This window comes from Eumetopias jubatus, unplaced genomic scaffold (genome assembly GCF_037043125.1).
Source record: "Eumetopias jubatus isolate StellerSeaLion01/CBP00866 unplaced genomic scaffold, mEumJub1_p1.0 scaffold_8, whole genome shotgun sequence".
Lineage (NCBI taxonomy): Eukaryota > Metazoa > Chordata > Mammalia > Carnivora > Otariidae > Eumetopias > Eumetopias jubatus.
Genome location: NW_028274814.1, coordinates 42,312,775 through 42,335,033, shown reverse-complemented (window position 1 = coordinate 42,335,033; position 22,259 = coordinate 42,312,775). Strand labels below are relative to the sequence as shown.

The 22,259-nt window shown below is 45.5% G+C and overlaps 1 protein-coding gene across 1 annotated transcript; it reads left to right on the top strand.

Moving 5' to 3' along the window:
* Nucleotides 1-11,153: 11,153 nt before the first annotated feature.
* On the top strand, nucleotides 11,154-22,050 carry FGF6 (fibroblast growth factor 6). The gene is made up of 3 exons (XM_028120981.1): nucleotides 11,154-11,499; nucleotides 12,453-12,556; nucleotides 21,874-22,050. The coding sequence occupies exons 1-3, from the start codon at nucleotides 11,154-11,156 to the stop codon at nucleotides 22,048-22,050; spliced, it is 627 nt and encodes a 208-aa protein (XP_027976782.1).
* The last annotated feature ends 209 nt before the right edge of the window (nucleotides 22,051-22,259 follow it).

Sequence of the window (22,259 nt, the reverse complement as noted above, 5' to 3'; positions counted from 1 at the left end):
GTCCCTGCCGGAGGAGCAGTGGCCCGACTGTGTCGCTGATCACAGTTTATGGCAAACCCGAGCTGAGAGCCCACTCTTCGGCTCCGTCTCTGCAGCCAGCTTCCCCGCTCTGATACCCAGGAGCTCTGCTGCACTCAGGCACCCCCAGTCTTTCTGTGACCCCGAGGGTTCTGAGACCACACTGTCCCAGCGAGGGTTCCACCCCCCGCTTAGCCACTGGAGCCACGTCCCTCAGCAGAGCTGACTTCTAAAAGTTCCAATTTTGTGCTCCACTGCTCTATCACTTGCCAGAAGCAGCCAACAGAGGCTCCCTTCCCCCACTGTCTATCTTTCCAAATATCACCTCGGATTCACTTCTCCGCACATCCTACCTTGATGGTAAACCAAGATTGCATTCTTGGGATAAATTCCACATTGTCATAATGAGTTATGATTTTTCTATATTTTTGTAATTGATTTGCTAAAATTTCTTAACAATGTTTGCATCTATGTTCATGGAGATATTGATCTACAGTCCTTTTTTTTATTGTAATGTCTTTATCTGGTTTTGGTAAGTGGTAATGTGGGCCTCATAGAATGAGTTTCCTTTTCATCAATTTTCTGCAAGAATTTGTGGAGAATGCAGGATAAGGAAAATCTGTTTTCTAAGATGGCTGACTGAGCCAGGGAGAGAGTCCCAGTCCTTGCCCCAGGGCTCTTCCGTGTTCTTCTCCCTGCCCCTGCTTTGCACACATGCCAAAAGTGCCAAGTATGTGGAAGTAGAAGTGTATAAATTTTCCCCTTTGTTTGTGCTCAGGGCACAGACCTTTGGAGACCACTCTCCTCTGAGCACGCCAGTGTTAAGTAAACCTCCTATCCTTCAAGATCTCCTAGTGCCACTTGGTTCTTCCGTTGGGCAATCCAGTCCAGGTTCTGTAACATGGATATTATATCTTCTTTAAATATTTAATAGAATTTACCAGTGAAGCCCTCCGGGTCTGAAAATTTCTTCTTGGGAAATTTTTAACTATAAATTTCAAGTTATATTTTTAGGACTATTCAGATTATTATTTATTTGGGCAGGGGATTATTTATTTCTACTTGAGTGAGCTTTAGTAACCTGGATCTTCTAAGGAATAGATCCATTTCAGTGAAGTTACCAAATTTATTGTCATAAAGTTGGTCATACTTCTTTTTTATTTTTTCGATACCTGTAGAATCTGAAGGAATGTCACTTCTCTCATTCCTAATATTGATAATTTTCATCTTCTCTATTTTTTTCCTGATCAGTCTCTATTTTTTCCAGGTCATTAATTTTATTGATCTTTAAAAATTCAATTTTTAGGGGCGCCTGGGTGGCTCAGTTGGTTGAGCATCTGACTCTTGATTTTGGTTCAGGTCATGATCTCAAGGTCATGGGATCTATCTCCATATCAGGTCCCATGCTCAGTGGGGAGTCTGATTGTCCCTCTCCCTCTCCCTCTCCCCTCCCCCCACTTGTGCACACACTGTCTCTCAAATAAATAAAATCTTTTTAAAAAATTCAGCTCTTAGTTGTATTAATTTTCTCTTTTTTCCCATTTTTTATTTTATTGATCTCTCTAATCTTTATTATTTCCTTTATTCTTACTTTAGATTTAATTTACTCTTTTTTTTCTAGTTTCTTAAAGTCAAAGCTGAGGTCATTGATTTGAGATCTTTCTTCTTTTGCTAATATAGACATTTAGTGCTATAAATTTTCCTCTGAATACCACTTTAGTGGCAGTCCACAAAGTTTTTTAAGTTGTATTATCATTTTCATTTAGTTCAAAATACTTTTTAATTTCCCTTTAGATTTCTTCTGTTACCTGTGGATTATTTAGAAGTAGGTTATTTAGTTTTCAAACATTTGAAGATTTTCCAGGTATTTTCTGTTATTGGTTTCTAATTCTATTGTCAACAAAACATACTTTATATGACTTGAATGCAATCAATATTTGTTTTTGGCCCATAGTATAATCTGTCTTGATAAATGTACCATGTGCCCTTGAAAATAATAGGTATTTTACTATTTTTGAATGGAGACTTTTATAAATGTCAGCTAAGTCAGGTTGGTTGATAGTGTTGCTCAGGTTTTCTATCCTTACTTATTTTCAGTCTCCTTGTTCTATGAATTGTTGACAGAAGGTATTGAAATCTCTGACTGTAATTGTGGATTTATCTATTCCTCTTTGTAGTTATATCAGTTTTTTCTTCATGTTTTCTGAAATTCTAATATCAAATGTATACTTATTTATGACTATAATTTATGGCTTAATTGTCCCTTCATTATGAAATGAACTTTTAATAATTTTTATACTATTCTTTGATAAATCTATTTTGACTAATGTTAATATAGACACTTCAGCTTTACTTTATTTTTAATATATTTACATCTGTATATTTATAATGGTTTTATTCTAGGCAGCATACATTGGGTCATTTTTTTTGTCCAATGTGACACACTTTCCTTGCTAATCTATATTTTTAGACTATTTGTATTGTAATGTATAGTAATTATTGACACAATTGGGTTTTAAATCTAGCATCTTGCTATTTATTTTCATTGCTCTTTTGTTCTTTTTTCCGTCTTCCTTTGGGTTAGCTATGTGTTGTAGGGAATTCTATTTTAACTCATTTGTTAACTTACTAGCTATAACTCTTGTTATTTTTTTAGTGGTTGGTTTAGGGTTTATAGAGTACATTTTTGATGTAATACACTCTACCTTAAAGTGATATTATACTACTTTGTGTATAACATATGAATCTATAGCATTTCCTCCTAGACTTTCTGCTATTGTCATATATTTTATTTCTACATATATTGTAAACTCTACACTATATTGTTATTATTATTTTAATCCATCAGTTATCTTTAAAGAGATTTAAATGTTAAGTTTTAGAATTTTCTATATTTACCAACATATTTACCATTTCTGATGCTCTTCCTTCCTTTAGGTAGATCCATACTTCCATCTAGTATCATTTTTACTCTCCTGAAAGGACTTCCTTTAACATTTCTTGCAGTATGAGCCTGCTAGCGATAAATTCTTTCAGCTTTTGTTGGCTGAAAATGGCATTATTTTGCCCTTTAAAAAAGATTTTGGGGCACCTGGGTGGTTCAGTCAGTTAAGCATCCAACTCTTGATTTCAGCTCAGGTAATGATCTCAGGGTTGTGAGATTGAGCCCTGAAGCAGGGTTTCTGCTCAGCTCAGAGTGTGCTTAAGATTCCATCTCCCTCGGGCGCCTGGGTGGCTCAGTTGGTTAAGTGACTGCCTTTGGCTCAGGTCGTGATCCTGGAGTCCCAGGATCGAGTCCCGCATCGGGCTTCCTGCTCAGCGGGGAGTCTGTTCTCCCTCTGACCCTCCCCCCTCTCATGCTCTCTTTCTCTCTCATTCTCTCTCTCAAATAAATAAATAAAATCTTTTAAAAAAAAGATTCCATTTCCCTCTTCCTCTGTCCCTCCCCTGCTCACATGCACACATACCCTAAGTATTTAAACTCTAAAATTTTAACAATAAATAAATAAATAAATATTTTGCTGAATATAGGATACTACATTGATAAGAGTTTTCTTTCAGTATTTTAAAGATGTTCGTTCACCACCTTCTCATTTGCAATATTTCCTGCAAAAAAAAAAAAATCTGCTGTTATCCTTACTTTTGTTTCTCTGTACATAATAAGTGTTTTTTTCTCTGGTTGCTTTTAAAACTTTTTGTTTGCCACTGTTTTTTATAATTTGATTATGATTGCCTTAGAGTTTTCTTTATATTTCTTGTGCTTGTGGTTTATTGACCTTCTTGAATCTGTGACTTTATAGTTCTCAAAGTGGGACATTTTTCAGCCATATTACCTCAAAATTTTTTTGTCTCTTCCCTTACATCAGAGACTCCACTTGAATGATGCTCTGTTCACTTTTTAAATTACTTTTTCTCTCCGTGATCAGTTTGGATCGTTTCTATTGTTATGTCTTTGATTTTACTAATGTGTTCTTCTGCAGTGTCTAATCTGTCATTAATCCCCTCAAGTCTGTTTTCCATTTCAGGCACTATGGTTTTCATCTCTAGAAGTTCCATTTGGGTCATTTTTATATCATCTGTGATTCTACTTACCATGTTTAATCTTTCCTCTAGCTTTTTGAGCACATAAAATACAATGATAATAACTATGTTAATGTCCTTGTCTAATAATGCTAACATTTGGGTCAGTCATGGGTTGGTTTCTACTTTTTAAGACTTTCTCCTCCTTATGACTCATATCATCCTGCTTCTCTGTGTGACTGGTCATGTTTTATTGCATGCCAGACATTTGAAGTTTACCTTGTTGGAGTCTGCATGTTTTTTTTATTTCTATGAAAATTCCTGGAGTGAATTTAAGTTACTTGAAAATAGATTGATTCTTTTGAGTTTTTCTTTTAGTATTTGTTAGGGGGCACCAGAGCAGCATTTGGTCTGAGGATAATTACACCCCACTATTAAGGGAAGACCCTTGTAAATACTTAAACTAATGTCCCATGAATTACTATATTTTTCCATCTGTCTGGTGGTAACAAGCACTGTCTCCAGCGCTGCGTGAGCTCCAAGTACTATTCTCTCTAATCCTTTTGGGTAGCTCTCTCTCCAGATTCAGGATGCTTACACATGTGCTAATCTGTACCCCGCTGACCACTCCAGGGGGTTGCCCCTCTGCACATCTCTGAGTTCTCTCTTATGTAGCTGTCTCCCGTCTGGTACTCTGCCCTGAAAACTCTGCCTTCTTCTCCCTCAGTCAACTTCGTTTCCTCAATTCAAAGTGTTTCCCAGGTTCCACCTACGTTTCTTCTCCCTGAGCTGTGCTTGAGAATTATCTTAAGACAGTCAACTGGACAACAGTCTCATTCACTTTGTTAATTTCTCATTTCTCAGGGATCATTGCCCTTTGTGTCCTGATATCTAATGTCTGAAAAACTGTTGTGTGATACATCTTTTCCAGTTTTTTAGTTGTTTTGAAGAGGTGAGTAAATCCAGTTCCTGTTATTGCACCTGAGCCAGAAGTGGAAGTCTTGAAAATGTTGAGGAGAGGGTCCAGAGCCTTAGTCCAAGGCCTAATTATCACTATTAACTAAGGTATGCCTCTTCTGGGGTGTCTGCTGAATGCTCTCTATTGAGAAAATCTAGTTCTCACCACTCTGGCTGGTCTGAACACAAACAGCCCTGTGAGCTCTGGAAATTGCCCACCTTCCAGTGTTCTGATAGTGCTTATCCTGTTCTCATGGAGTTCACCCTATATTGGTGTGGCTGGGTATTGAGCAACAGACTTAAGGGCAAGTACATCCAGATTTCTGGAGCTCTTTCTCTACATACTCCTTCTTCTTTGGTGTCCTACCCTGCAAGTTCTTGCTTTCTCAGTCTCCTTCAAACACTGGTCTCTGCATCATCTCACTGTGACCTCCGGGCTGTGCTTGGGTTCTGCTCTCCTGCTTTGTGGTCTGGAGAGTGTCTCCAGGCAGAAGGAAAAGGTGATGCTAGAATCCATCTCATTTGTCTCCTTTCTTCCAGAGATCACAGTCCTGTGCTGCCCATTAACAATGTCTAAAAACAATTGTTCCATCTGTCAGTGTTCTTGCTGTCTGCAGTGGAGGCAGCAAATCCAGTGCAAGTTTCCCCATCATGGTGGAAGCAGAAGTCTCCAAATAGAAAAATTTTTTTCATGACAAAATGAAAATCAGAAAATTAAAAATGTTGTGTGTATTTTTTTAATGAATATGCCCCACCCCCACCAAAATTCTGATCACTCCTCCAGAGAGGGTTGGGCCCTTGTCTGAGAATCCCTTGCCTAGTGAAATCCATAGATTCAAAGCCTTTAATTCAACAACAGCTGTTCAGACATTTTATCAGCTTTATTATGTGGCAGACACTGTGCTGGGTTCTGAATATACAGAGATCAGTAAGACAGCATTGCTTGCCTCAAGGATCCCACTCTCAGAGTGATACCTAGTCAAGTTATTATAATATAACCTGGTAGGGGCAGTGATAGAGATATGTGCAAAGCACTAATGAGGTGAGGATGGGGCAGGCAGTGGAGACGGGGGCACCAAGTCCAGCTTAGAGACTTAGAGACAGGTGGAAGGTTGTTGGGGATTGCTTCCGGAGGTGACATTTAAGCTGAGTACTTAAAGATGGGAAACAATTTGCCAGGAAAAGAGAGGACAGTTAGAGCAAAGACAGGGAGGCAGAAGCAACACAAAGTGTGCCTAAGAACACCAGGCCATGTGGGGTTCCTGAAGCAAAAATCCCCAGAGCTGGAGAGGCCAACAGAGGTCAGGACACCATGGGCCTGTCATGCCACACTGGGGAGCCTGCCACTGAGGGCTGAGTCTTTTACATAACTCTGCATGGTGGCTGGCAGGGTGCATGCCCTCCTCAGCACGCAGTAGGTATTATTAGATGATGATCATGAAAGGCAAATCTGAGAAACCGCAAAAGTCTGAGCAGAGCCAATATCCCTTACGTTCTGAGGCTCCAGAAAGTTATCTGACTCCTCTGCCCCTTTGCAAATTCAGCTGAGATGTGCTGCCGTGGTGGTCAGCCAACCCTGAGGTGCTGCCTCCTTGGCAGTTGGCTAGCCCTCTAGGCTTGTGCATATGGTAGAGGACAGTAAGGGGAGAGGGCGAGGAGAGAGTAGGGGGAGAGAGCAGGGGAGACAGAGAAGAATGACAGAGCCAGGAGGCAGGAAGACACACAGCCACAGCAAGATGGGGGCTCAGAATGAAGGACAGATCCAGAAGATGATTTCTGGGGTGGAGGGGAGGACATGCTCTCCTCCCAGCACACTCTGCCAATCCTTAACAACCAGGCCACAAAGCTGAGTGCCCAGGCCACCTTCCCTCCCCAAGGAGGGGATGCAGGGAGTGGAGCACGGTGTTCCATGTGAACTTAGGTTGGGCTTCAGACACATGTGGACAACCAGTGGGCTGGCCCCAGCAGAAGTCTATTTGCTTGAGGGCTGAGGAGCCTCCATCCTGAAGGAAAGGGAACCGAACCTGATGAGCTTGTCCCATGAACAAAGACTGAATATGCTACAGGCAGGGAATCTGAAAATAAAATCCAAATGAATAAATCACCAGGGGACAAGTGGTACCGGTCAGACATTCCTTTAACAAGTATAACTATGAGGAAGGGCCTGAGATACGCATTCCTTCTTTGAAACAGAACACAAAGCAGCTTTCAACCCTTGAGGGCTTCAGGTCATGAGCTCTGGTGAGAAATGTCATATGCATGGCTGCCAGGGGGAGGCCGGCAGGCTGATGGACAGGATGGTCCACACAGATGCCCTTGAAGTGATCCCAGGCAGGAGCAGTCACGTACTCACAAACATGTGTGAGACACACTCTGGGAACTCTACAAATAACTTGGGGACAATTTATAGTGGGGTGAGGTCCCTCTGCATGAGCTGGTAGAGGCAAAATCTTGGGAAATTTGGATCATGACGCTAATGGAGTCCCACTTACATGGGTGAGACCTGGAAAAGTTGAGTTCCGCTAGGAAAGAACAAAGTATGGATTCCTCCAAGGACCAGCTAGCAAGACAGCACCTGACTTCTCCCGGCAGAATCTTTGTTCTGGTCAAAGTTTCTCTCTTGAATCCTCCCACTTGTAGCAAGTTTTATGAGCCCTAAGTACCTCTTTTGCTCAGCTCAAGGGCAGGGGTTCTTCTTAATCCCTCCCCTCTGCACATGCCCATGTCATACCCATCAAATCTGCCGAGCAAACCCGACCCTGAAACACCGGGCGTAGGCACACAGGTGCTTGTCTGAGCAAGAGGGAGGGGGAGGCAAAGGGAGGCGGCCAGGCTCCTGTGCCAAAGGAGCTCAAAGAAAGCCTGAGACAGAAGATATAAAGACACTAAACACAAATGGTTATTTTATTTTCTACCTTACAATTTTCTGTATTTTCCAAATTATAGAAAAAGGCAAGTACTACTTTTTTAAAACCAATGTGAAAAATACAAATGAACACAGCTTTTCACAGTCAAGATGAGTTTTATGTGCTTTCCTTTACGGTCACTCTGAGGTGCTTGAGCTTTATTATGTAATAAATGAGTCCTAGAAAGCCAGCTGCTTGGTATTACAGAAGTAGTTCCACTGTGTAGGTGATGTGCCAAATTTGACCGATCTATACTGGGTGGTACCCCACTCAGGGACAAAGACCCTGTCATAGAAGGAGACAGACATTCACACTGTTTCCCACTCACCTCCACCAACTCTTGGCTCATCCAAAGAGAGTGATTGACAACTCCAAAGGCTGCTGGGCAACTATTTGAAAGAGGGGTCCATAGAGAGGCCTCCTCCACCTGTTACTCTTTTCTCTATCACTTCACATCCATAGGGGTCCCTAAGCCCCAAGAGAAGGGTCAAGTGCAAATCTGGTAAACCAAGAAGCCCTAGCAGTTGTCAACTTAATTAGCCTTCGGGAGAAATATATGGATATATGAGCACAGTGGAGTTGCTATGGAGACAGACCCAGGAGGCGCATTTAGAACAGGGCCTCATCACATCACCCGATAAAAATAAGACTCAGGCTTTTTAATAGAATGAATTACTTAAGTTTTATATTTAACAGGGACGATACCAGGGCTATTACTGGTTTTCAGAATATTTTAGGAATCTAGACTGCCTGCTTCGGCATATGTTAGCAGCCATCACAACATATGCTCTGGTGGCCAGGAATTAAGAACTGGAAGCCCACATGTCTCTCTCCCACCCCTTGAGATGGGAGAGGGTCCTTCTCACTTTAGGCTTGTTCTCCCTTAATTGGGTGAGAGGTTTTCAAAGTGTTTAAGATAAAGGACCAGGAGAGAGCTATGGTGTGCTTTGCACAGGGCTGTTTGCATATATTATTGTTAATCTCTACCACAGTCTTATGAAGTAATGATCTCATTTTGCAGATAAAAATAATGAGGCTCAGAGAGGTTCAAAATTTTTGCAAGGTCACACAGTTCATAAGTAGTGGAGTCGGGATTCAAATTCAGGTGTCCTCCATTCAAAAGCCCATTGCCTTATAAGATACCACCCACAATCTCTGCACACAAAAGAATCTGGGATGAGGTGAATATAAATAGATTTACCACTTTTACTGATGTCTCGTATGGATCTTGTTATAGCTCAATCTCTCCTCTGAGGCAGTCCCAAAGTGGATGAGTCCCAAGAATCATCCCACAGTGATGATGATGAGCACCTCTCCAAGTATCCAAGGCAAGTGTTCATTTCAGACTGACTTCTTACCATCCAGCATGCTTCTGGGATGCCTCTTCCCTATGTCAGCACAACAAGCATAATTAATACAATATTCCAAACTGAACATAATCCAAAGGGCTTCTCCACTGCTCTTGAGTACATGAAAACTTAAATATATGAAATCAGGTGAAGGTCATTTTTGTGTCTTTAGATTATTCATGATTCTCCTACTTTGCAGAGATTTTTGTTGTATGATTTTCCAACAGAGGCCTACACAGTAGACTCAATCTGTGCTCACAGGTGCCACTCATTGTTTTGGGAAACCAGGGAGCTGGTGATGGTAAGGCTGGACATCAGGCAGTGGAAGTGCCAGGGAGGGGCAAGATGGCCGGGAAGCAGGGCGGGGGCTGATGATGAGGGGATCCTAAGCAGAAGTACATGTACCCCTCCCCATTCATTTTACCAGCACAGGATAATGGCAGAAGATGTCAGGGCTTCAGGGGATCTGAGAGAACATATAGAGGGCAAAACTGAGATGCATGGCCTCACAGAAATTCTAACCAAAGCATCAGTCCAAATGAACAGGGCAGAAAGGCAGAAGGCAGGTAGAAGTACAGACCAAAGTCTTGACCCAGACCGGGGCAGGAGGCTTGGAAGCAGAGGGGAGGGAATGATGTCTCAGAAGAGTCCCTAAGCAGAGGGACTCGTCCAGGAGCTTTCTCCAAGGCTGCCTGTAACCTCCAGCCTGTGTGGGGAGGTGAGTCATTTTGTGCTTTTGAAATAATCCCATGATGAATGAGCTCAATAGATCTGTGGGCCAGCCTGGTCATCTATTTTCTACTATAGGCAATCATGTGGCGGGGGTGGGGGTGGGGGGGCTTGGGTAAAAGCACAGGCTTTGGATTTAGGCCACTTGTTAGCTATGGTAACTCAGACCAGTCACTTAAGTTTTCTATACCTTAGCTTTTGTATCTATAAAATAGGAATACTATCAGTCAGATGCTAAGGATGAGCCCAAGTAGGAAAATGGTCAGTGGGATACGTCAAGGGCCAGCACGACTCCCCCCTCATTGGTTGGGTGAATGCCATGGCCAGAACAGCAAGCAGAAGCCTGACCCTAGCCCTCTCTTCCTCGACAATCCTAAAGCTCCTTGGACCACCTCCCCACCCCCAACCACCAAATCTCTGTTCTCCCCTGTTAAAAGGGCTCAGTCTTACAGTGTCCCCCAAGCTTACCTTGTCATGAGCTACCATGAGCTCTTTCCATGAAAAAGTCTCTAGGGTAGCTCAAAGGCCACAGTCATCACCTGCCACCAAGCTTTCCCTATCACTGTCTTTACCCTTTGCCCTCTAAATAAGGAAGCCAGCAGCACTGCCAGGCCAAGAACTTTTGCCCAGTTTGGGTTCTGGGTGGCCTCTTGCCTCCCTCTTCCCCTGGGCCCCCAGCCAAATCCTCCCTCCCTCAGAGATGCTCCCTGCTCACTTCATTCCTGCCTCATAGCTGGAATGACAGTGGCTCTCAGAATCCCTGGGGCTTGAGGAGGGTGATGGGGGTCTGGGGAGGCAGCCAGGCCCAGGAGCAGGTTAATGTTACAGCCCTGGATAAGTGAGCTGGTCCAGTTGACGTCAGGGTGATGATGGGTGGAGGGGAGGGCCAGGCTGCTGAACTATAAAGATAGGTCAAATCAAATATAATCAACTTGGGACAGAGCAAGCGGACGAGCTAGACACCGTCCCCAAGCCATGGTCCCTACCAGCCACGGCTCAGCCTGGGTCCCTCTGCTCCCAACCCGAGTGCCCAAAGCAGGCTTTGGTTTCATGTCAGCAGCCTTCATCTGCCTTCCAAAAATAAGCCCCTGCCGCCATGCTGAGGGGAGAAAAACAAGAAGGGCGGTATTTTTAGGGCCATTAATTCTGACCACGTGCCTGAGAGGCAAGGTGGATGGCCCTGGGACAGAGGCTGTTCATCACTATGTCCCGGGGAGGAGGACGTCTTCAGGGCACGCTGTGGGCTCTCGTCTTCCTAGGCGTCCTAGTGGGCATGGTGGTGCCCTCACCTGCAGGCACCCGCGCCAACAGCACGCTGCTGGACTCCAGGGGCTGGGGCACCCTGCTGTCAAGGTCTCGAGCTGGGCTAGCTGGAGAGATTGCTGGGGTGAATTGGGAGAGTGGCTATTTGGTGGGGATCAAGCGGCAGAGGAGGCTCTACTGCAACGTGGGCATCGGCTTTCACCTCCAGGTGCCCCCCGACGGCCAGATCAGCGGGACCCACGAGGAGAACCCCTACAGTGAGTGCCAGTGGCAGCAGTTGGGAAGCTGGGGGCTTGGGCTCAAGCAGGGCTAAAAGACAATGGGGACTTGCTCTGGTGCATGGGGTCCTATTATAAAGGGGAGAGAAGTGTTATTCCCTACCTGGATGCTCATAAGCACATGGCCACCTCCCCCAGACTCACTTGGACCGTGCCTAGTTGCAGGTTTACTATGCTGAGGTCCAAGCATTCTGGTGTCCTTTGCCATCACCCCACAGAGTCCCGGTGGCACTGATTACTTCAGCATTACAGGCACATCCGTGGCCATTTAAGACCACCGGAACCATCAGCCGGGAAGCCATAAGGCAAAGGTGGTGAGAGTAAGTGAACGGACTAGGACCAGATTAGACCCAAGCTGATTTTTACTTAGCTTCCCTCTTTGAGAAGGAAAGGCAAGTGATTTGCAAAATTTCCTGCTGAAGCACATCTTTCTTTTTTATTCCAACCTGCCCTCTCTGTCCCCAGGCTCCTTGTCCTACAAGTCGATGGGTTGCTGCATAGATAGACTCCCCCATCCAAGAGAGGACAGGGGCTGCAGGATCCAGGCAAGCCATCAGCTTCCGTGTGGCTGCAATGTTGGCAAGTTCAGATGCGCTGAGATTTGTTGAAACATGTGGAGTAGCTCCTTTATTAAAAAACTAATCAGCATTCATTTTCTACCCCAGGCAAAGACCTCATGTGATTAAGTCAGTGAAAGCTAATCTGTAGCTTTGGCTCTGGTGTCAGAACGCCCCTTGCGGAACTGGATCTTTGACAGTATAGTGGCAGGACTGGCCGAGTCCAGAGTGAGATCAGGGATAGAGGTGACAAGGGTCTGGCTTTCTAGGAGCAGGGGATGGGCTTAGATGCCCTCGTGGCATCACCTCTAGATCGATGTCCCACTCTGCTCTGCACAAGCCTTGGGTAACGTGCCCCCCCCATTTCTTTGTCAGGCCTCCTGGAGATTTCCACAGTGGAGCGGGGTGTGGTGAGTCTCTTTGGAGTGAAAAGTGCCCTCTTCGTTGCCATGAACAGTAAAGGGAGATTATACACAACGGTGAGTCCGTTGGGCCGGGGGAGCTCCAGGTTGTGTGAGGGCTGCTACTTACATAGTTGAAGAAAATACTATAAAAGCTTGAGTAGAGAAGTGCATATCTGTCTAGAACAGGAATTGCCCGTGCCAGGAACAGGCCTGGAAGTTCACGCTTTGCTTGCTTCACGGTTATTTTGCTTCTGCTCTGGACCATGTTTTTCCTGACCCTTCCGTCCTTTGTAATTAAATAGGAATCATAGCTCAGGAGGCTAGTGGTTCTGCAGGGAGACCTGGACCCTGGCATAAAGCTGTCATCCAGGCTTACAGTCGGGTTTGATCCCCTGAACTGGAGAGGCCCAGAGAAGCAAGCCTGTCTTTCAGCTTGGGGGGCTATTCCCTATGACCCCCCCACCCCAAGAGGTACCACCTAGAGTGCAGCATACCTTCATCAGGGTGTTGAAATTTGACATTAAGGTTTTAAGTCCTCTGACCCCTGATCCCAAAGGCTGGCAAAGCATCCTCCTAATCCACCCTTTGGGTTGACACCCCACCTCGAGTGCCCTCCCCCCACAGATCACCCCTGGGAGGGCGAATATGAGCCCTTTGGTTAACCTAGCCAACTTCCAAGCATATTTACCAAAATCTCTGCTCTCTTTGACCCTCTCTGTCCTGGGGCTCTCCTCCTATGATTCAGCTTATTCCAAAATATGGGCTGGGAAAACATCCCTGTGAAGTTGAAGAAACTGGGAGTTCTTTTGACAGAAATAAGAAGGCTAAAAAGGTAGATCTCTGAGCAATTGTCAAGGAATACCAGAGTTATTTATGGGAAGGGCATGGAGTGCTGTTCTACCTCTCCTTGGAGACAGAGTGAGCATCAGGAAGTGAGCAGAGAGATCTGGGATGGGTGCCGGGCTCCGGGGAGGCTATCCCTACAGAGGCGGTCTGCTACATACCCAAAGGGGGTGCTCAGGTGGCCTCTTCCCCCGTATTCTTTAGTGCTGATACTAAGTCTGGGTTGGTTTGCATGGAGATAAGGCATGGATTAGAAATGGGCATCTGAAGTAAGAGGAATAGCTGGAGGGTAGGTGGTGCCAGGAGCCAGAACTCGGGCCCCGGTCTGTACACCAAGCGTACAGTAAAGTCTGCAAAGTCTGTAAACCTGCGGAGCCCAGAGGAAGGTCCACACACAGCCCTGACTGGATATGAGAACTTGGAAACCCCATGTCGCCTCTATAAATGGAGGATGAAGATCACACACACCTCCCAGGGGTTGCAGGGGGGTTAATGCTTAGAAAACACTCCGCAGGGTGCCCGACAAACACTAGGTGTTCAATATGGGGTGGCTATTATATTATCTAAGGAGGACAAGGCACCCTGCCATGAGGTTCTGCACCCCTCTTTCCTAGAGGTGAGGCATGTAAGAGGACCTTCTGCATACTTTTGGGTGCAGCAGGGCCCCTTCCTGTGGAGTCAGTCATCCCAAAAAGCCCTTTCTCACCAGTCTGCACAGTACCTGGGACCCACTGATTGGAGAGCCAGGAACAGGGGTTGTTGGCTGTGACTGTCTGCAAGGGACCACTTAGCAGGTAGAGCTCCAGGAAGGAAGCCCAGATGACAGAAACCCTTCTATAGTATTGCTTTCTCCTTACCCAGAAGGATGTTCAACTCTGAGGCAGGGAAAGGGCATAAATACAGGAACATTGATCCACGTCCCACTTGAAATGTGTGGCCCTGGTAAGAGAACCTATATGAGATTCCAAACTCAGAGCTTTAATCACCATCAGAGAAAGCACTGCAGGGGAGCCTGGGTGGCTTAGTGTCCAACTCTTGATCTCAGCTCAGGTCTTGATCTCAGGGTCATGAGTTCAAGCCCCACACTGAAAAGAAAAAAGAAAAAGAAAGGAAAGAAAGAAAACATTTAGAAAGCACTGCAAAGGGGTAAAGCATTGAGTAGCGAAAGGGAAGGAGCCACCCCTGAAGTGTGGACTGCCTCCTGATGTAGGAGACACCCCTGGCTCTGCCCCCAGGGCCCGTTACTTCAAAAGGGGTCAAGTGGGCCCATGAGAGGGAGGGTTCACTAAATGAACAAGTCCAGGAGAAGTGGGGGGGATTGTCCTGAGGAACGACCTGTTCACTAGGTACGCACACTCCACCCTCCCCCTCCCATACCCTAGAAGCATTATGTCCAGGAGCACCTTGTCTGAAGTGGGAGCTTGTCCTCCTTGGAGCCCAGGGCCAGGATACAGAGCGCGGGGCTGGAGGAGGGTGTCCCGCTGAACTGTGCCCCAAGCTTGGACACTGATGCTTTGTGTGGCTGTGCACCAGATTCTGCTGAACCACCTCTATCCCCTCCTGCTGCCCCTCAGGGGCCTGTTATCACAGTCTAAAAAAACAATTGCCAACTGATCCCCGGAGCCAGGAAGACTCCCGCTGGGTGATGATTTCATTCACACTATTTCCCTTAAGCCCCTAAAGCTGCCTCATCTCCCTGGGCTCAGCTGCTACAGCCTGCAGCTAAATGAGATTTCTCATGGAGGGGGGAAGGGGACCCATGCTGGGGTTGGGGACAAGGGACAGCTTATGGTCAGATAATAAAAGCCCAGAAAAGCCACCCAGGAAAAGTGGCCTCCTACATGTCTCACCTCCAGGAAAGAGGGGTGCAGAGCCTCATGGCAGGATGCCCCTTCCTGGCTTAGACAATATAAATAGCCAGCCCATATTGAGCACCTACTGTTTGTCAGGCACCCTGTGGAGTGCTTTCAAAGCATTACCCCCAGCATCCCTGGGAGGTGTGTGTGATCTTTATCCTCCGGGACATGGGGTCTTTAAGTTAGCACAATGACAGCTATGTGCAGACCCGCCCCAGGGCTCTGCAGGTAATACACAGAAAGCCCACAGGGGAAGCGCGTGGACTGTAGACTGGAACCCGAGTTCTAGCCCCTCCCCACCTACCCTCCACTACTCTCTTATTTGGGGCAAAATCACTGACTTCTCTGGGCCTGGACCTCTCCTTTCTGGGTGTAGCCAGAGGCAGAAATCAGTAAATTCCAATCTCCTTCATCCTTTTAACAGTAAAATTGAAAAAAATCAAGATCTCCACCTGACAATGTTCTATGAGAATCCTTTGGCCGAGAAAAATGTATACTGACAAGCTAGTAGGAATTGAGTTGTGTTTTGAAGTGATTTTAGTTTTACTCATCGTAACTGTGTCTACATCCTTTTCATCAATAGTGGTATATAACAAGGTGCAAAACACAGTATTTGTTTCATCCATCAGGGCCTTGAATATTCTCTTGGGCATTACTTTGGGAGAGGGGAGGACCAAGCCATGCCCTCACTCAGCAGCAAAGTTCAGAGAACAGATTCCTGAGGAGACGTGTTAGCTCCAAGGGGAAGGACGGGGGTGGGGGGTGGGGGTGGAACCCGAGAGCCCTGCAGACAACTCTCCCCAACTCACTGCCTGCCTGCTACAAAGAGCTACACCGGAATGAGAAGAATGATATGGTTGCTGAAAACCTTTTCAAACACTCTAAATTGACAATGCAATTGTGTGTTAGGAAAGGGAGTTGCAATAAACAGACCTCTTCAGAGCTGGGAGTTGTTATTTCTCCATTTCAGCTAAGGACAGAAAAAGAAGTAGTCTGGGGCTGCAGAAGGAAGGGTCTTAGGAAAAAGAGCCCCCCTTTTTTTTCTCATGTCCCACCTCTTTAAATACCTCCTCCCCCCACCCTTCCCTTGCACACTCACAACCAGGAGTAATAGGGGCAGGTGGCCAAGGGCAGCCCTGGGAGGAAGAACTTTAAAGACAAGCATCCACCCCCAGCAGTCCGGGTGACTTAGCTCTACCTGAAGACAAGAGGATGGATGTCTCGTCCACCCCAGGCTATAAGGGGCATTTCCGCCAGAGGTGACACGCTGAACCAGCCCTCTGCAAAACCCCCTCTCCAAAATGCCCTTCTCCATGGTAAGAGCTGATTGCTTTGGAGTATGGTTCCACATAAGTCTGATTAGACCTACATGGAATTTAAGACGTTGTCACGCTGGGGCCTGTGGCCCAGCCAGCCCGGGAAATGTGATCTGGTGGAATTATTTTCATTTGTTCAAGTAATAATATATGGTAGCTGCTTTTATTAACATGGCGTTCACTTGGCATGAGTGCTTTTGTCACCAGATCCAAGCAGCCAGCACTCCGGGGCCATGAGAACCAGGCTCAGGATGCAAGAGACATAGATTAAGGGGCTGGGTCTGGATACCAGGTTGGGCATCAGTCTGGGCAGCGGGAAAATCCCATGGGCTTGAAGCATTGGCCGCTTCAAAGAGTTCAGGGAAACGGTCTTGGCCTCCTGCCACCCTAACCCTAAAGACGAGGCAGAAGGGTGCAGAAAGGGACGGGCAAGGGAAAGAAGGGGCTCTGAAAGAAAACTTGTCTTGTTTCACTTTAGATTTGTACACAGTTCTGGAGAAGGTGGGGAATCTGAGCAAGGCTAGAGAAAAAGAAACAAATGGAAAGAAACAAAAGTAGGAAAACATTTTTTAAAGGAGAGAGAATTGGAATAATCAAAATGGGATGAGCAGAGAACAAAGCACAGTGTGTACAACCACCGTTGCGCAAATTTAAACAATGTTTCAGGAGCCCCAGATGCTGGGAAATGCTGGATTCTTAAACTGGACACATTCTAGAATGGAGGTTTTGGGCAGATGCCCTCAGAGTTCTTGCCTGAATCACTCAGTTCGTCTCCCTTCCCTTCCTCCCCTCCGCCTCCCCTGGACACTGGCACCAGGGTTTGATTTCCTCTCTAGAGTTTGCAAACCACACTTGAAACCTGTCCAGTAAGCACCATCCAGATCAGAAATGAATTCTTCTGGAAACTGATGGCAGGTTACTCTCCAGGGATGTATAAATTAGACTAGAGGGGAAAACAGTGGGCGGTAGGGGATGGACGGGACAAGGGGGGACCACCAGTTTCTGATACAAATGTTTCCTTGCTCCATTTCCTGGCCCATCTTGTATCCTGAACTCCTTTCTTGCTTTTAATAATCTACTTACATGATTAGGTAATACGTGAACATGGTATAAGGGGCGGGGAGAAAGGTGCAAAAGAATATGCCATGGAAACTTAGTCCCTTCTCATTGTGGTCTTGAAGCTGCTATTATCTGCCTCCCCAGAGAAAGATACGACAGGTCCTTGTGTGTTGCTCCAGGAAGAACATGTGTCCCTGTGAGTGTGCCCTCGCTGTTATCTTATAAAGTCACACAAATAAGAGCACACCACACACCGTTTTGAAGCTTGCCTCTTCACTTACCAATATGTCTTTGAAACCATTTCAAGTCCGTGCACATGGAGGTTCCGTATTTTTTCATGACTTATTCAATTGTGTGAATCTGTCGGAACTGAATTAACTGCTTCCAACCTAATAGCCAATTCGTTGTTTTTGGTCTTTTACTATTAAAGATAATGTTGCAGTGAGTAACTCTTGTACATGCGTGGGAGTGTGCCGATAAGATAAATTCCTAGAAACAGAATTATTAGTCCTTTTTTATTCTAGTAGATATTGTCAAATTGCTCTGTATAGAGCTTATAACAATATATACACTCACAGATGTTAAATGAGAATTCCTAGTCTTCATGCCCTCACCAAAGAAAGAATATCATCAAGGGGAGCCTGGGCGGCTCAGTCGGTTAAACGTTGGGGATCTTGATTTTGGCTTGGGTCATGGTCTCAGGGTCGTGAGATGGACCCCTGAATTAGGCTCCAAGCTTAGCACACAGCCTGCTTGATATTTTCTCTCTCTCCCTCTGCCCCTCCCCACCCTGCTCACACGTTCTCTTGAAAAAAAAATTATCAAACATCTGACTTCTTTTAATCAAACAATTAAAAATGTTATCTCACCATTATGACTTAGATTTCTCTTATTAGGTATACTTTCTCATGTTCAAATGTTAATTGTATTTCCTTTTCTGTGAACGGTCTGTTCATAAACACTTTCCATTTCTCAGTTAAGGGTTCTGAATATAACCAAATGTACTCTCTGACACATATACATTGTAACCATTTTTTTATTTTATTGTTTTTATTACTATTATTTTTTTTAAGTAAGCTCACACCCAGCATGGAGCCCAACATGGGACTTGAACTCATGACCCTGAGATCAAGACCTGAGCTAGACCTGGACACTCAACTGTCTGAACCACCCAGGTGCCCCAACATTGCAATTGTTTTTTTTTATTTATGCAACCATTTTTTAACTGAGTTTGCTATTTATATTTTTGTTTTAAGGCAATTTTTTCCAGGCAGAAGTCAAATTTATTGGTTTTGCTTTTTTTTATGGTGTCCAGTTTTTTGTGCCCTGCTCAAAAAGATCCTCCGAACTCAAGATTATTTAAACAATTTTTTTCTGGACTTTTAAGACTCTCTTTCCCACATTTAAATCTTTGCTAATTGTAGAATTTATTGTAATGTAAGGAAAGAAATAAGAAATCAAATTCTATTACTATTATTATTGTTAGATATTATCCAGTTGTTCCAACACCATGTTTTCTCTAGTGATTTGAAATGCTACTTTTATTTTATATTAATTTCAGATCCATTTTTATTTTATATTGACATATATTTGGATCTACTTCTGGACTCTGTATTTTGTTCATCGATCTGCACCAGATCTTTTTTTTTCCTAAGAAAGAGAGAGAGAACACATGATGCACATGTGTGCATGGGTAGGGGTTCGGTGGCAGAGGGAAAGAGAGAGAGAGAGAGAACCCCAAGCGGTCTCCATGCTCAGCGTGGAGCCCCACGTGGGGCTCGATCCCAGGACCCTGAGATCATGACCTGAGCCGAAATCGACAGTCCAAAGCTTAACCAACTGAGCCACCCAGGTGCCCTTACACCAGACTTTTAATCAGTGTAGTTTTATTTCTCAAATTCATAATCAGTCCTGAGTGTGCTTTCTCCTAGTGTTGTTGCTCCAGAGCTTTGCTCACTGACAATCTTAGCTCCCGTGGCTGACTCTACACCCCATGCACACGTGAAGAAACCATGGTCCAGAGAGGGCCCAAAGAGCAGTGCCAGAGCATCAGCCTCTCTGTATCTTAGTTCTGTGCTCTTCTCATACAAGTTCAAGGTCTCCGAGTCATTCAGTCAATAATTGCTGAGCTTAAAAGCAAACACGTCCACAGCAGGTTTTGCAGGAATGGCGATCCAGGGTAAGACAGTCTCTCAGGGCTTTTAATATAAAGTAGTTAATGATAGAGGGGAATTATAGTATTAACAATATTTTTTACTTACTATGTGCCAGATGTTATGCCAACGATTTTCTGTATGTTATTTCAATTAATGCTCACTCCAATTCTATGACATAATTCTTACTGCCCCCCACTTTACAGAAGAGATAACTGAGGTTAAATCAGAGGAGGGAAGGTTAAATCACTTGCCCAAGTTCACAGAGCTAAGTAAGAGGTGAATCATCATCGATGTAACCTCAAAGCTCCTGCCCACATATGCTCTGTACCTACTTTGATTAGTTTATTCTATCTTTGGGATATTCCTTCCACAAATACTTACTGAGCATTCATAACAAGGCTAGCTTGTGAAAATGCAAGCTCCCTAGTGTGGTGCTAGGAAGCCAGCTGGTGTGGCTGGCTAAAGCTTTCACATTCATCTCAGGTAAATTAACACTTGTGCAAGTGTCTTATAAGCAATAAATGGGGGGGGGTAGGGCTGAGTGGGGAAAGGAGGAAGGGACAAAGGGCAAGAAGAGAGTGTGCTGTTCCCTCCTTACACTGCACTGCCCCTTGCTCCCTCTCATGCTGCATCGAAAGGGCAAGTTAAGGGGGGAGGGGGGCTGTCCACCTCTCCTGCTGTTGTTCCTGTTAAGTCATCAACCGTTCAGCATCACGTACCTGACAAGACACAACCCTTGTCTTGGGCAACTTGGAGTCTACTGGGAAAGAAGAAGGTGTCCCTGGGGATCACACACTCTTGTACATGCTGTGGGAGTCTGGAAGCCCAGTGAGCTAGCTCATCACCCTCCATTCCTAACAGGAAGAGGCTCTGGTACATCCCCCGCGTCTGGCCAGCCCAGGGTGCTCATAGTATGATTCCTTCAGAGAAGGTCAGACGACACCTCTGGCACAGCCAGCCAGCCACTGACTGGACTTTTTATAGCCAATGGCCTCAGTCAGCAGGAAGGAGTCAGAAATTACATCCCACCTCTCTCTTTTTGTTTCATTCTGTATTTCTTTTGAGACTGAATCCCAGATACCCTGGCTCTCACCTTGCTCTCTCTTCCTCTAGACCCCACAGAGCCGTTCCCTGTCCAAAGCACAGAAACCTCCCCAGCCTCCCTCAGCAGTGGCCCCAAAAGCCTGGGTAGGAAGGGCCCTCTTTTCTAGGAATAAAGGAGGACATGGGTGAGGTAGCAGGAATGAACTTGTTCATGTGCGACAGGAAGTTCAGTATTCATTTTCTGAACAGATGGTCCACACGCGCTTCTCTACCAAATTAGCACTGAAGGGGCTGATTTACCACTGGCCCCAGACTCCACGGCACCACCTACCACGGAGAGAACCAGGTTCTCTTCCCCATAAAAATGGCTGCTCCTCACCATCTCTGTTCCCGAACTTCCCTGGAGAGCTATGAATGTCTAGGAGGCACCGGGCATCTACTGAGCTCAAAGTCAAAACGAAGAATGAACCTCTTTAAGGGGTAGAAAACCTAGGGCGTAAACGGGGAAAGACAGAGTGAGGGGACACCCACGAAAAGAAGAAAGGGTTCACATTAGTCAACAGACAGCTTTGGAAAGGACTTAGAAAGTCATCTGTCTCCAACCTTCTGCTAATTGCTCCTCATCTGCTCCCCCAGCACACAGCTTGCATGAAAGGGAACAAAGGCTGAAAGGGAGGAGACTGCCCAAGGTCACATAACTAGGACGCAGAGAAGCCACTGAGTGGAGCTGGGCTCCCAATCCTGCTCCGCTAGACCACCTCTCACAGTGGACTTGAGCAAACAGCCTATTGTATCCTTTTCTGAAGAGAATAAATTATCAGCTAGGTGCTTAGTGGAGAGCGCCCTGAACTGAAAGTCAGGAGACCCACGCCATGTGACACAGACCATCTACCCATGTCCCTGAACCTTGATTTCCTCATCCTAAAGGAGGGAACATGAGAGGGGTCCAACAGAGCTAGAAGTCTCTTCCTTTCTTACCTTCTGTGACTCGCTTCACCTAGGATGGCTCAGATTCCCTGCTGGTTGTCTTACAGAGGGCAGGGGAGGTGCACCCCTCAGGGGGCCTGCTACGATTCATTTATAATTAAGCCTCTGTTGTTTGTCCATTTCTTTGACAGCCCAGCTTCCAAGAGGAATGCAAGTTCAGAGAAACCCTTCTGCCCAACAATTACAATGCCTACGAGTCAGACCTGTACCGAGGGACCTACATCGCACTGAGCAAATACGGACGGGTAAAGCGGGGCAGCAAGGTGTCCCCAATCATGACTGTCACTCACTTCCTTCCCAGGATATAAGGACCCTGAAAGGAGGCTTGCAGATTGAAAGCAACATCTTTTGTATTGGAATTTTGCACAAATGAACAATTCCTCTTGCCCCCCATGACTCCTGAGTCAGGCTTCTCCTGTGCTTGGGGAGAAGGCACACCAGACCCTATGGTATGTAACCAACCCAAGAGAGGTGTTGCAACCAACATCCTAGAATGGCAATGGATACATGCTCTGGC

Coding starts and splice junctions, on each gene's coding strand:
- FGF6 (XM_028120981.1), top strand. CDS start 11,154: ATGGCCCTGGGACAGAGGCTGTTCATCACTATGTCCCGGGGAGGAGGA. Junction 11,500..12,452: donor CCACGAGGAGAACCCCTACA/GTGAGTGCCAGT, acceptor TTTCTTTGTCAG/GCCTCCTGGAGATTTCCACA. Junction 12,557..21,873: donor AAGGGAGATTATACACAACG/GTGAGTCCGTTG, acceptor TTTCTTTGACAG/CCCAGCTTCCAAGAGGAATG.